This window comes from Heptranchias perlo, chromosome 2 (genome assembly GCF_035084215.1).
Source record: "Heptranchias perlo isolate sHepPer1 chromosome 2, sHepPer1.hap1, whole genome shotgun sequence".
Taxonomy (NCBI): Eukaryota; Metazoa; Chordata; class Chondrichthyes; order Hexanchiformes; family Hexanchidae; genus Heptranchias; species Heptranchias perlo.
The window spans coordinates 116,249,482-116,264,692 of NC_090326.1; the positions used below are offsets into that span (position 1 = coordinate 116,249,482).

At 44.9% G+C, this 15,211-nt stretch overlaps 1 protein-coding gene across 5 annotated transcripts in view; it reads left to right on the forward strand.

Moving 5' to 3' along the window:
* Positions 1 to 8,776: 8,776 nt before the first annotated feature.
* Positions 8,777 to 15,211, forward strand: part of kat2b (K(lysine) acetyltransferase 2B) — an 81,513-nt gene continuing 75,078 nt past the window's right edge. For all 5 annotated transcript variants that reach the window (XR_010967226.1, XR_010967227.1, XM_068006214.1 and 2 more), the window contains exons 1-2: positions 8,777 to 9,107; positions 11,555 to 11,681. Coding sequence is in view for 3 of the 5 variants with exons in the window: in XM_068006214.1 (XP_067862315.1) it covers positions 8,781 to 9,107; positions 11,555 to 11,681 (454 nt within the window). In the remaining 2 variants the exon portion in view is untranslated. The remainder of the gene's footprint in view (positions 9,108 to 11,554; positions 11,682 to 15,211) is intronic.

A 15,211-nucleotide genomic window follows, 5' to 3' on the forward strand; every position in this document is an offset into this window, starting at 1 on the left:
GGGGGCAACACTCCCAGTTCAAATGGACCTATTGCAGCCATCAGCCTGTGGCAGCTGCAAAGGTCCATTTGACAGGTGGGCGGAGGAGACCCTCACTCATTGCAGGAGGCCACTCTGTCACTTGGGACAAAGTTTGGCCTCCACCACCGTCCTCCTGACAATCAAAGTCACCAACTTGCACACTTACCCCAGTGTTCAGACACATGTACCTACCTTGCGGACCCCCTCAGATGTACATCTTCCAGATGGGGGCCGCCGTAGCTGCAGTCATGACCTCCTCGGAGGGCGAACAGCATCACCAGCCTCGCCATCCACGCCATCCACCTCTGACACGTGGAGCTCCACAACACAGTGCTGTGACACATCCACCTGCACAGTAGGAGGGAGGTCTACCGCAGAGAGAGATGCGTCACAGAGGGCACTACCCTCGCCACAGGGTCCACAGACCGAGGCTCAGCTTCCTGGACCTCTCTGAGCAGCAGTGCACATGGAAGCTCAGAGTCACTCGACATGTAGTCGTGGACATCTGCAGCCTCCTTCATGCCAAGCTGCTCCTGGTTGGCCCGAGCACCATCTTCTTACCTGTCGCTGTCAAAGTCACCACTGCCCTCAACAACCTCTCCTCCGCATCCTTCCAGGGTGCCACCGGGGACATCGCCGACGTCTCTCAGCCGTCTGCACAAAAGAGCCCTGCAAATACACCTACACCCACTCTGCGGTGACACAATGGGTGGCATCAGTTGTGGGTCTTCATAGTGATCCTCAGGAAAGGGCATTATTGCACAGACCAGACAAGATTCGCGAAGACATGGCAGTAGTGGTGCCAATATAATATGTGATGTGAGTTGGTCAGAAATTCAATATAAGTAACAACCATGACAAACCCTCAAACACCCTTGTGCATCCCCTTCATGCTCACGACACATTTGCCTTACGCTGCCTACTGCACATATGTGATGCATGCCCTGTGGCTGCAGTACAGGTAGTCGCAGGTTGAGTGAGGCTGGCCGTGAAAGAGATGCATGAGAGGGTGAGTACGAGATAGAGCCATGAGATTGTATGAGGATTGGGTTGAGTGGTAGTGGCGGGATGAGTACTGGCGAGGTGAGTAGATGCAGGTATGATGAGGATGAGGTTTGAGTGGGTATGAGGGGTGATGTGACAGAGTAGTGTTGACAGTGCAGAAGGAGATGTGGTGTGGGGATGGTGATGTGGCAGACGGAGTGTAGGGGAAAGACTATGTGTACTCACTTTGGCTGACCTACTGAGGTCATTGGAGCACCTCCTGCACTGTATGCAGGTGGGCGATATGTTGGTGGTGCAGGTGACCTCCTCTGCCACCTCGAGCCAGGCCTTCCTGGTGGCTGAGGAGGAAGATCTCTGTCCTCCCCCTCCTCCTCACCCCATGTATTGATACCTGGAGTGAGGCATCATTAAACTGGGAGCAGCCTTCCCCCTGGGCTGCTTCATGCTGTGATTTTTTTCTATTTGTTGCAGCATCTGTCAGTGGAGGACTGCCCCTTTAAATAAAGCTCCTCCAGCTGACGGATCTTACTGCGCATGCGCAGTCCGCCCGACGCGCAGATCAGCAGTGGGGAACCCGGAGGACAAGGTAAGTGGATCCAATTAGTGGATTGTCTGCTACAATCGCGCGGGGAGCTGACTAATTTCACCGGGCGCGATAGCCCCCACACCGAGAACCCGCAGCCATGCTAACATCGGGCCCCATATGTCTGAATTTTTGTAACAAGCCTCTTGTGAGACACCTTATCAAATGCCTTCTGAAAGTCCATATACATTACATCTGCTGCACTCCCTTTATCTATCCACTTCTTCAAAAAACACTATTAAATTTGTCAAACACAAATTTCCTTTAACAAGTTCATACTGACTATCCTTGATTAACCACAACATTTCAAAATACTCACTAATTTTATCTTAAATTTAGGAGTTTGCCCACAACTGACGATAGGCTAACTGGTTTATAGTTATCCAGTTTATCCTTCTTGCCTTTCTTGAACAATGATGTTACATTGGTTACTCTCCCGTCCTATGGAATTATTTGCATATTTAAACAGGATTGAAAAATGGAGGCCAGAGCCTCTGCTCTTTCCTCTCTGATTTCTTTCAGCAGCCTAATGTGCAAGTCATTAGAGCTTGGTGACTTATTCACCCTGAGTTATTCTATTTTTTTCCCAAACCAATTCCTTTTCTGTAGTTATTTCTAACAATTGTTCTATATCATTCTCCATTACACCCACATTCTTAACTTCCACCATCACTTGTAAAAATTGGTCCAAACTGTGTATTTATATCTCCACCACAACTTCATTCTCCACAATTAGACTCTTCCCTTCATCCCTGAGAGGTCCCACCTTCTCATTCTTTTATTTTTTTACATCCTTATAAAATTCCTTACTATTTCCTTTTATATTTTCTGTTGGCCTTTTTCATATTCTATTTTAGCCCTTCTAATATCTCTGTCAGCATCTGAAAATAGAAAAGTTAGGTTAACATTTCAGAATGAGACCCTTCGTCAGAACCATAAGGGAGATTCTGACAACTTGTTGCATGAAGTGGTGCACAGTTGTTCAACTAACGATGAAGACATTTGAGCAACACTGCATTCAGGAAGTAAATGCAAGAACACCAAGAATGGAAACTATACCCACAGCAGCCCACAGCAAGGGGGCTTCAAGTGTGCAATATGAGAAGGTGGTGCCTATCTTGTATTGGCCTGAGGAGTTAGACATAAGAACATAAGAAAAGTCAGGGATTAGAATGCCTATCCAGCCCATTGAAGTTTATCCCTCCAGTAGAATAGCAACCATGTATATGGAAGTGTCTTTGGTGACAGAATCTGGATTATATTCCAGGTCAAATTGATGGTGTGGTGTTCTGATATGATGAATAAATATGTCACCATTTCCAGAACTGCATACATTAGACCCTGTTTCAGTAACTTGCTACACATTATGCTGGTTTGACGAGTTATATTTATGTGGCTGCCACGTGTTTGTTGTGAAAGGACAACGTGTAAGACCGTCTGTGGCTTCAATTATGCCACTATCCTCCAATTCTTTTAGCTGGTTGTCTACTTGGTCTACATACAGCACACACGTTAAAACTCATTAGTCTACCTTCAGCAGCAGTATGTAGCATGAATATACCAACATGCTTTTTGCAGTGAATTCTCTCAATTATTGCTAGATTTAGGCAAGCTGAAGGGTTTGCAGGTCCAACTGCATATTGACAAGTCTGTTGTTCCTGTTGCTCAGCATCATCGCAATATATAATTTCCTCTATGGAAGAAAGTTGAAGCAAAACTAAAAGAGTCGGAGAAAAGTGGTATAATCGAAAATGCAGATGATCTACAACTTGGGTCCCCCCTCTAGTAATCATTCCAAAGTCCAAGAATCCAAATTCTTGTGTCGATATACAAGCATCAAACAAAGCAATATAGCATGAACACCATGGACTCAATTTTCAAAGGGCAACGGGATGGCTGCGGGGGTGGGGGGGGTCAATGGACGCGCGGCAAACCTGGATAATAAAAATTTACCGTTCCCCACGCAATCGCAAGTTAATTGGTGGCCCTTAATGTGGCTTCTGGGTTTGCCGTCCGGAAGCTCCGCAGTGGACGGACTGTGCACCCGCATGACAGGCTATCAGCTGGAGCATCGCTATTTAAAGGGCCGTTGCTCCAATGGCTTTTGCTGGAACAATGACCAAGAACACACAATATGGAGCAGCACAGGGGCAAGGCCGCTCCAAGATTTATTCGTACCTCATTCCAGGTGCAACTGGCTGGGGGAGGAGGGAAATTTTTTACCCGGCTGACAGGAGGAAGTGCCCTGCCTCTGCCACCAAGAAGGCCTGGCTCAAGGTGGCAGAGGAGGTCACCAGCAGCAGCAACATCCCACACCTGAATCCAGTGCAGAAAGCGTTTCAATGTCCTAACTAGGTCAGCAAAAGCGAGTACACTTACTGATTCTCCTGCATTCCGTGTTCCACATCACCGCCTCCCCCCCCCCCCCCCCGCCAACTAATTCTGCACTGCCAAGACTACTCCATCACATCACTCCTCATACCCACTTAAGGCACATCCTCAACTTACTTGCACTTCCTCAGCACTTCCTCACCTCCCCATTTGTCACCCCACGACTACCACTCACCTCAATCCTCATCCATTGTGATATCTCTGTCTCATACTCACCCTCTGATGCTGCTCTTTCATGGTCAGCCTCACCCAAACCAATGCATTCATTGATTGACCACTTCACCATCACTCACTCAGTCTGTACTTTCTCCCCTTCTAGGAGAAGAGAGCTCAGAATGTACGTGAGAGGGCGAGGACTGGAGGGGGTCCTCCACAAATAGTGGTCCTCACAGACGCGGAGGAGGAGGCCATGCAGATCAGCTGCTCCCTCGAGTGCCTGTCCGTCGGGGACACCGAGACTGGCGGCCCACAAACGTCTGGTGACACAACTTTAACATTCATCACACACAACATGAAATGATGTTAACAATGCTTGGCATGTTGAACACCTCAGTATGCAGAAAACAAAGAGTCGCGATAAAAGGGTCATTTTCAAAATGGCAATCTGTAACTAGTGGGGTGCACAGGGATTAGTGCTGGGGCCTCAACTATTTACAATATAAATCAATGACTTGGATGAAGGAACAGAGTGTATTGTGGTCAAATTTGCTGATGATACAAAGAAAGGTGGGAAAGCAAGTTGCGAGGAGGACACAAAGTGTCTGCAAAGGGATATTGACAGGTTAAGCGAATGGGCAAAAATTTGGCAGATGGAATATAATGTGGGAAAATGTGAAGTCATTCACCTTGGGAGGAAAAATAAAAAAGCAAAATATTATTTGAATGGAGAAATACTACTAAATGCTGCAGTACAGAGGGATCTGGGTATCCTCGTACATGAAACACAAAAAGTCAACATCCAGGTGCAGCAAACGGAATATTGGCCTTTATTTCTAGGGGGAATGGAGTATAAAAGCAGGGAAGTCATGCTACAACTGAACAGGGTGCTGGTGAGACCACACCTGGAATACTGCGTACAGTTCTGGTGCCCTTATTTAAGGAAGGATATACTTGCATTGGAGGCAGTTCAGAGAAGGTTCACTGGGTTGATTCCGGGTATGGAAGGGTTGTCTTATGAGGAAAGATTGAACAGGTTGGGTCTATACTCATTGGAGTTTAGAAGAATGAGAGGAGATCTTATTGAAACATACAAGATTCTGAGGGGACTCGATAGGGTAGATGCTGAGAGGATGTTACCCCTCATGGGGGAATCTAAAACTAGGGGGCATAGTCTCAGAATAAGGGGTCGCCCGTTTAAGATGGAAATGAGGAGGAATTTCTTCTCCCAGAGGGTCATGAATCTTTGGAATTCTTTACCCCAAAAAGCTGTGGAGGCTGAGTCATTGAATACATTCAAGGCTGAGTTAGACAAATTTTTGATCAGCAAGGGAGTCAGAGGATATGGGGAAAAGGCGGGAAAGTGGAGTTGAGGTAAAAATCAGATCAGCCATGATCTCTTAAATTGCCTACTCCTGCTCCTATCTCTTATGGTCTTACGCTCATTGCAAAATGACACATCTGTGATGATGCTTAATATTGCCAGTGATGGCAGAGGGTGATTCCTCAGAGGAGCTCCAGGCCTCTGAGGGCACACCGTCACATCTTAGCGAGTCATCCACCAGCACAGATACTCACACCTCGGTGGGTCCTAGTACTCAGTTAGTTGGGTTGGCACCCGGTGAGTCACCACACATGTGAGCACGAGCAGACACTAGAGGCAGGGGCAGCTGTGGAGAGTCCGCGTCGGTGGGAGCACTCCTCTCCAGGCTCTGCTCAGCTGGATGCAGATGCTGAACCCTGGGGGCCATCCTTTAAAAGGAGAATGATCAAGGGACTGCAGCACATATATAAGGTACTGGAACAGGTGTCACGCACACTCTCCACAATAGCACAGAGGATGGAGAAATCCAACTTCTGCATGAGTGGAATGGTGGCACAGGTACGGGAGCCATCGCGTTCCCCCACCCTGATGGTGTCAGTTTGAGGGAGTTGGTCAATATGTGTAATCAGAAGAATTCTGCGTGGAAACCAAGAATTCTCAGTCTAAACACAAAGATCTCCCAGCCAAAAGTTTGTCTGAGAGAACTGAGTGCCCTACTGCAATAACTCACCTTTTATCCCCATTTGTCAAACAGGCATTTAAATGTCCAAATGGCTGCTGGCTGAAACACGGCTTCTTCAACATGGAGTATTTCACGCAGGACGGGAAACATGCTGAGGCAGAATGAAAATCCTTTCCCTGCCTCAATCACCATAAAATTAAGTACTTTAACAACTTTAACTATCTTAACAACTGCTTTAAATATCAGCCTGCCGGCTTTAATTACCAGTGGGACTTCTGGATTCCTGAAGCGCGCGCACACAGATGCGTCTGCGTGAAACACGGAAGTCGGTGGGTTGGAGCCGGCTTCTTCACCCGCTCCAGATTATCCCGATTTTCATTCCCCCCCCCGCCCTCAACGCACCCGGACGTCTATTTGAAAATTGAGCCCAATGATACTCCAACCTTGGATGAGATTATCACAGAGGTAAACCTATACAATCCCACCTGGTAAATTGTAAATTACTTTGGGGGCTAATACCAGCCTCAAAGGGTTGCGAAACCCAAACTGATTCACTAATGTTATTTGGAAAAGGGAACCTGCCATCCCTTTCTGGTCTGGTTTACATATAACTCAGAACCCACTATGTAGTTGACTTTTAATGGCTTAGCAAATCACTCAGTAATAAATTGCTGCAACTAGGGATGGGCGCTAAATGTAGCCTTGCCAGTGTCACTCACTGAGAACAAATAAAAAAAATACATTATATTGCTGCTCCATATCATTATTTGGCCAGGGAAAACATGCATTTGGAACTATACTCAATGGTGTCCAAATACTGGTTAAATTTATGCTATGATGTGGAGATGCCAGTGATGGACTGGGGTTGACAATTGTAAACAATTTCACAACACCAAGTTATAGTCCAACAAATTTATTTTAAATTCCACAAGCTTTCGGAGGCTTCCTCCTTCCTCAGGTGAATGTGGAAATGGAATTTTCAAATCCTTCGCATTTGAAAATCACAGAACAATGCCTGGTGATTACTGCCCGTTGCCAAGGCAATCACAGTGTGCAGACAGAAAGGTGTCACCTAAAAGGCCACCGAATATACAAACCCCCAAAAAAAAGAGAGAGAAGGAAGACAGTCAATGACCCGTTATATTAAAAACAGATAACATTTGTTCGCTGGTGGGGTTACGTGTAGTGTGACATGAACCCAAGATCCCGGTTGAGGCCGTCCTCATGGGTGCGGAACTTGGCTATCAATTTCTGCTCGACGATTTTGCGTTGTCGTGTGTCTCGAAGGCCGCCTTGGAATATGCTTACCCGAAGGTCGGTGGCTGAATGTCCATGACTGCTGAAGTGTTCCCCGACAGGGAGAGAACCCTCCTGTTTGGCGATTGTTGCGCGGTGTCCGTTCATCCGTTGTCGCAGCGTCTGCATGGTCTCGCCAATGTACCATGCTCTGGGGCATCCTTTCCTGCAACGTATGAGGTAGACAACGTTGGCCGAGTCACATGAGTATGAACCGTGCACCTGATGGGTGGTGTCCTCTCGTGTGATGGTGGTATCTGTGTCGATGATCTGGCATGTCTTGCAGAGGTTACCGTGGCAGGGATGTGTGGTGTCGTGGACGCTGTTCTCCTGAAAGCTGGGTAATTTGCTGCGAACGATGGTTTGTTTGAGGTTGGGTGGCTGTTTAAAGGCGAGTAGTGGAGGTGTGGGGATGGCCATAGCGAGGTGTTCGTCATCATTGATGACATGTTGAAGGCTGCGGAGAACATGGCGTAGTTTCTCCGCTCTGGGGAAGTACTGGACGACGAAGGGTACTCTGTTGGTTGCGTCCCGTGTTAGTCTTCTGAGGAGGTCTACGCGATTTTTCGCTGTGGCCCGTCGGAACTGTCGATCGATGAGTCGAGCATCATAAATTTATGCTAATAGTGAAAAGCAGACTGTGCAATTCATGTTGTGCTAAAATTAAAGAAGTTAAAGATTTAAAAAGTTCCTAGATTTTCAGTTGGATTTCTGGGAAACATCTTAAACTTCATTTTGCACTGATTGTGTCCATATTACTTCCTCAACCTCACAAAGCTCGCTCAAGTTTGATCCTGGGGCTTCACACAAGAAACTATAGATTTAGCATTGGTTGATGCCAAGTGGAGGTATCAACTTAAGACGTGTAGTAGAACCAGCCTGAGGAAGAAGGGACCTCATGTTGAGCCAATACAAGACAAACAAAAACAATAACCATGAATTAGGTAAGAACTGAGTTCAGGGGCAACAAAACATGGGACAACCATGTAAACCGATTCCTTGCGTGAAAAAAAAGTATATTAATTTCACTTTAGCTGATAATTTTTCATTTGATTGTCATTGTATTGGTGTTTCCAATATATGCAGTTCGACATGTTGCTTTTTTTGATTGTAGTGAATAGATACAAAAATAACCGGGTGTGCGCCTGTGTGACAGCTTGTGCTCTGTACCGCCCCTGGCGGGGTGCTGCCAGCGCTGAGGATTACACACAGGGAGGCAGGGCAGTGAGCTGCCACCACGGCTGTGGTCACCATTCCAGCCCGGATCACTTCCTTAAAAAAAACACCACACCGCTGCTGCACGTACAGAGCGGCAGGGAGCCATGGCGGAGAGCGGCGGCGGTGGCGGAGGAGGAGGAGGAGGTGGAGGCGGCGGGCTGCAGCAGGGATCTCCGGTGGTGTGTGTCGGCGCCGGTAGCGGCTCGGACTCGGTGCCGCCCGTGTCGGTCTCGCTGGCTGTGTCCGTGCCCGTTCCCGTTCCCGTGCCCGTGCCGGTTCTCGGCTGCGCTGTGGTTGCGGAGAGCGGCCGTCCCGCCTGCTCAGGGAGTCAGCAGCAGCAGCGGGAGAGGATCGCGCTGAGGAAGGCGCAGCTCCGCGGCTACCCCCGGACAAAGAAACTGGAAAAACTCGGCGTTTATTCCGCTTGCAAGGTACCGACTACAGCCTGCTACTCTCCAAGAAGGGAATTAAATAGTACGGGGCCCGAGCACTAGCAGCAAACAAACTAACTCGCTTTAAAAACAAGCTGTCCAATGAAGTGACATGTCAGAATTAATTTTGTTTTGACCGTATTCGTGTCAGGTCGGGTTGTTTTGCAGTAAGGGGCGGGTTTGTTTTTGTTTCTGGCGATTATGTGTTGTAAACAATGTTGGGATCGCTACATGCTGTGTCATTTTCTAAAACTCGATGTCAGGTTTTTAGGACTGTAATGTCATGTTCTTGCAATTTTCTCGCACGGCAGTGTGGCAGACTCTGTGATGGGTTGTGTACTGTAAATAATGTCAGTGAGGAAGTTTTTATGTCAGTTTGACTATTGGCACTGTTGAACTGCCAGAGGAATATATTGCTTAATTGTAATCATTTTAATTGCCTACAAAAAAGGGGAACTAAACAAATAATATGTTTCATAATGGTTAGGTTCCTTAATATGTGGCTAGTTGAATTCATTGATATATATACTCTACTAGCAATCTTTGTTGGTATGTTTGTTGTTAGAGGTAATCAACTTACTGCAAAGTATTAAAGAAAAAACTTAACTGACATTGAAGTCAGATCAGGAAATATGAGACTGGATGAACACTCTGGCAAAGCCATTTAGTTTATTTTGTGAAATCCAAAGTTTGCACACAAATATAATTGACAACAGGCACTGCATTGCAAAGTCTGAACTGAAGGGATAGTGGTTGGAAAGAGTAATATGTGGTGAACATACTTCAGTTCTCAACTCTTGTTACCTTTTATCAGAACGAAAATTAAGATTCCAAGTGCATGCACCAAGTTTCACCAAATCTGCCTTCTGAAAGCAAGTGCAAGATGTTGGGTGTACCGTGAGCAGAATATGGAATCGGGTAGATAATATTTTTGTAACTGCCACCTTGACTGTATAAAGGTATCTTGTTTATGAAGTGAAATTGCAAAAAAATATTAGCACTTTCACTCTATGTAAGAGGTGCTCTGATTTTTCACCCCCAGCACGGAAGATAACTACTTTTAAAGTAGTTATTAATCATAGAATGGTTACAGCACGGAAGGAGGCTCATTTGGCTCATCGAGTCCGTGCCGGCTGTCTGCAAGAGCAACCCAGCTAGTCCCACTCCACCGCCCTATCCCCGTAGCCCTGTAAAAATTTTTCCCTTCAGGTACTTATCCAATTTCCTTTTGAAAGCCACATATGAATCTGCTTCCACTGGCCGAACCAGTGTTTTATAAAGGTTCATCGTGACTTCCTTGCTTTTGTACTAATGGTTTACTTTTATTAGTCATAAGAACATACAAATTAAGAGCAGGAGTAGGCCATTCGGCCCCTCGAGCCTGCTCTGCCATTTGATAAGATCATGGCTGATCTGATTGTGACCTCAACCCTACTTTCCCATCTACCTACTATAACCTTTGACTCTCTTGTTATTCAGGAATCTATCTAACTCAGCCTTAAAAATATTCAATGACCCTGCCTCCACCGCTCTCTGGGGAAGGGAGTTCCACAGGCTCATGACCGTCCTGAGAGAAAAAATTTCTCCTCATCTCTGTCTTAAATGGGAGACCCCTTATTTTCAAACTATGTCCCCTAGTTCTAGTCTTTCCCATAAGAGAAACATCCTCTCAGCATCTACCCCTTCGAGTCCCCTCAGGAACTTATATGTTTCGATAAGATCACTTCTCATTCGTCTAAACTCCAGTGTATACAGGCCCAACTTGTCCCACCTTTCCTCATAAGATAACCCCCTCATCCCAGGAATCAGTTGAGTGAACCTTCTCTGAACCGCCTCTAAAGCAATTATGTCCTTTCTTAAATAAGGAGACCAAAACTGCACACAGTATTCTAGATGTGGTCTCACCAATGCCCTGTACAACTGTAGCAAAACATCTCTACTTTTATATACCATTCCCCTTGCAATAAATGACAACATTCCATTTGCCTTCCTAATCACTTGCTATACTTGCAAACTAACTTTTTGTGATTCATGTACTAGGACATCCAGATCCCTCTGTACCTCAGAGTTCTGCAATCTCTCTCCATTTAAATAATATTCTGCTTTTCTATTTCTCCTGCCAAAGTGAACAAGTTCACATTTTCCCACATTATACTCCATCTGCCAATTTTTTGCCCACTCACTTAACCTATCTATATCCCTTTGCAGAGTCCTCTTCACAACTTACTTTCCTACCTACCTTTGTGTCATCAACAAATTTAGCAACCATACATTTGGTCCCTTCATCCAAGTCATTGATATAGATTGCAAATAGTTGAGGCTCCAGCACTGTCATATCTTTATATTAGTGAATTTTAATGATCACACCATTTAAATGCAGAATTTACACACTGCAGAGGATCTGATGTTTATCCCATGTGAATGTCATGTGTTCCTAATCCCTTTAGGCTGAAGAATCCTGCAAGTGCAATGGCTGGAAGAATCCAAGCCCCCCTCCCACTCCTCCAAGAGTAAACCTCCAGCAGACAGCAGTCAGTCTTACAGAACCGTGCAGGAGCTGTGGCCATACACTGGGTAAGTACAGAGCTTTCTCTCACCTCCTCAGCAAGAGAGGGGAAGATCCAGGGGAAATCTACAATACAAATGGTACAAACAGTTGTTCAAGAACAAGTGAGAGGGAAAAGCGTAGAGCAGCGGAAAGAAAGTGTACTTTAGGCACGACAGATAAAATAAAAACTAGAAGGCGTAAGGCGATTAACCCAGCATCAAAGCTGTGGCAGGGGGTTGGGAACCTGAGCAGGGAGACAGAGGTAAGCGTGTCAGGGAGGGACAGAAGGTATGGAGTAAAAGGTAAAGTGTTAAAAAAGGAAAAAGTAGGAACTAAGTGTCACAAAACATACTTGAAAGTTCTTTATCTGAATGCACGTTGCATTTGTAACAAAATGGACGAGTTAACGGCACAAATAACTACGTATGGGTATGATCTTGTGGCCATTACAGAAACATGGCTGCAGAGTGACAACGACTGTTAAATACCCTGGCATATTTAATTCCCAATCAGGAAGGACAGGCAGGAAGGAAGGGGAGGTGGGGTGGCTATGTTAATAAAGGAAGGAATCACTGTAATACAGAGAAATGATATTGGGACAAAGGATCAGGATAATGAAACAGTTTGGGTAGAGATAAGGAATAATAAGGGGAAAAAAAACATTCATGGGCGTAGTATATAGGCCTCCTAATAGTTGCAACTCTGCTGGAAGAAGTATTAATTAGGAAATAGTCGGGGCATGTAATAAGGGAACAGCTATAATTATGGGGGATTTTAACTATCATATTAACTGGACAAATCAAATTGGGCAGGGCAGCCTTGAGGAAGAGTTTATTGAGTGTATTAGGGATGGATTTCTTGAGCAGTATGTAACTGATCCTACAAGGGGGCAAGCAACCTTGGACCTGGTCCTGTGTAATGAGCCAGGATTAATTAATAATGTCCTAGTTAAGGATCCCCTTGGAATGAGTGACCATAACATGGTTACATTCCATATCCAATTAGAGGGTGAGAAGGTTGGTTCTCAAACAAGCGTACTGAGCTTGAATAAAGGAGACTATGATGGTATGAGAGCGGAATTGATTAAAGTGGACTGGGAAAATAGATTAAAGGGTAAGACGGTACATGAGTAGTGGTGTTCATTCAAGGAGTTATTTTACAACTTTCAAAAAATATATATTCCACTGAGGAAAAAAGGGTGTAAAAGAAATGACAGCCATCCGTGGCTAAGTAAAGAAATTAAGGATAGTATCCGACTAAAAACAAGGACATATGAGGTAGCCAAACTTAGTGGGAGGATAGAAGATTGGGAAGTCTTCAAAAGACAGCAAAAAGTAACTATAGGATTGATTAAGAAAGGGAAGATAGATTATGAAAATAAATTAGCAAAAAATATAAAAACAGATAGCAAGAGTTTCTACAGTTATATAAAAAGAAAAAGGGTGGCTAAGGCAAACGTAGGTCCCTTTAGAGGATGTGACCGGGAAATTAATGGTGGGAAACATGGAGATGGCAAAAATGCTGAACAAATATTTTGTTTCAGTCTTTACGGTAGAGGACACTAAGAATATCCCAACACTGGACAAACAGGGGGCTCTAGCGGGGGAGGAGCTAAATACAATTAAAATCACTAAGGAATTGGTACTCAGTAAATTAATGGGACTCAAGGCGGATAAATCCCCTGGACCTGATGGCTTACATCCCAGGATCTTGAGGGAAGTGGCAGTAGGGATTGTGGATGCTTTGGTAATAATTTTCCAAAATTCTCTGGACTCGGCAAAGGTCCCGGCAGATTGGAAAACTGCTAATGTAACACCGTTATTTAAAAAGGGTAGTAGGCAGAAGGCTGGAAATTATAGACCAGTTAGCCTAACATCTGAGGTGGGTAAAATTTTGGAGTCTATTATTAAGGAGACAGTAGCGGAACATTTGGATAAACATAATTTAATAGGACAAAGTCAGCATGGCTTTACGAAGGGAAAGTCATGTCTGACAAATTTGCTTGAGTTCTTTGAGGACATAACGTACAGGGTGGATAAAGGGGAACCAGTGGACGTAGTGTATTTAGACTTCCAGAAGGCATTCGACAAGGTGCCACATAAAAGATTATTGCTCAAGATAAAGAATCACTGGATTGGGGGTAATATTCTGGCATGGGTGGAGGATTGGTTATCTAACAGGAAGCAGAGAGTTGGGATAAACGGTTCATTCTCAGACTGGCAACCAGTAGCCAGTGGTGTTCCGCAGGGTTCGGTGCTGAGTCCCCAACTCTTTACAATCTATATTAACAATTTGGAGGAGGGGACCGAGTGTAACATATCAAAGTTTGCAGATGATACAAAGATGGGAGGGAAAGTAGAGAGTGAGGAGGACATAAAAAACCTGCAAGGGGATATAGACAGGCTGGGTGAGTGGGCGGAGATTTGGCAGATGCAATACAATATTGGAAAATGTGAGGTTATGCACTTTGGCAGGAAAAATCAGAGAGCAAGTTATTATCTTAATGGCGAGAAACTGGAAAGTACTGCAGTACAAAGGGATCTGGGGGTCCTAGTGCAAGAAAATCAAAAAGTTAGTTTGCAGGTGCAGCAGGTGATCAAGAAGGCCAACGGAATGTTGGCTTTTATTGCTAGGGGGATAGAATATAAAAACAGGGAGGTATTGCTGCAGTTATATAAGGTATTGGTGAGACCGGACCTGGAATACTGCATACAGTTTTGGTGTCCATACTTAAGAAAAGACATACTTGCTCTCGAGGCAGTACAAAGAAGGTTCACTCGGTTAATCCCGGGGATGAGGGGGCGGACATATGAGGAGAGGTTGAGTAGATTGGGACTCTACTCATTGGAGTTCAGAAGAATGAGAGGCGATCTTATTGAAACATATAAGATTGTGAAGGGGCTTGATCGGGTGGATGCGGTAAGGATGTTCCCAAGGATGGGTGAAACTAGAACGAGGGGGCATAATCTTAGAATAAGGGGCTGCTCTTTCAAAACTGAGATGAGGAGAAACTTCTTCACTCAGAGGGTAGTAGGTCTGTGGAATTTGCTGCCCCAGGAAGCTGTGGAAGCTACATCATTAAATAAATTTAAAACAGAAATAGACAGTTTCCTAGAAGTAAAGGGAATTAGGGGTTACGGGGAGCAGGCAGGAAATTGGACATGAATTTAGATTTGAGGTTAGGATCAGATCAGCCATGATCTTATTGAATGGCGGAGCAGGCTCGAGGGGCCGATTGGCCTACTCCTGCTCCTATTTCTTATGTTCTTATGTTCTCATGTTCTTTCTGGCTCAGGATGCATAATGTAGTCTAACCTCTTAATTCAATTGTAAACAATTTTACAACACCAAGTTATAGTCCAACAATTTTAGTTCAAAGTTGTTTAATTCAAATGATCTGAGAATTTCAACTTATCACTTCTTCGGTTTATCAATGTCAATAGAAAGTTCTCTGCTACTTTGGACCAGACAATAGTATTTTTCAGTGGAAAGTCTATGTTACAGTTGAAGCTAGTGTAGCAATTTTATTTTTGAAAACACAAGAGGGATTGTACTC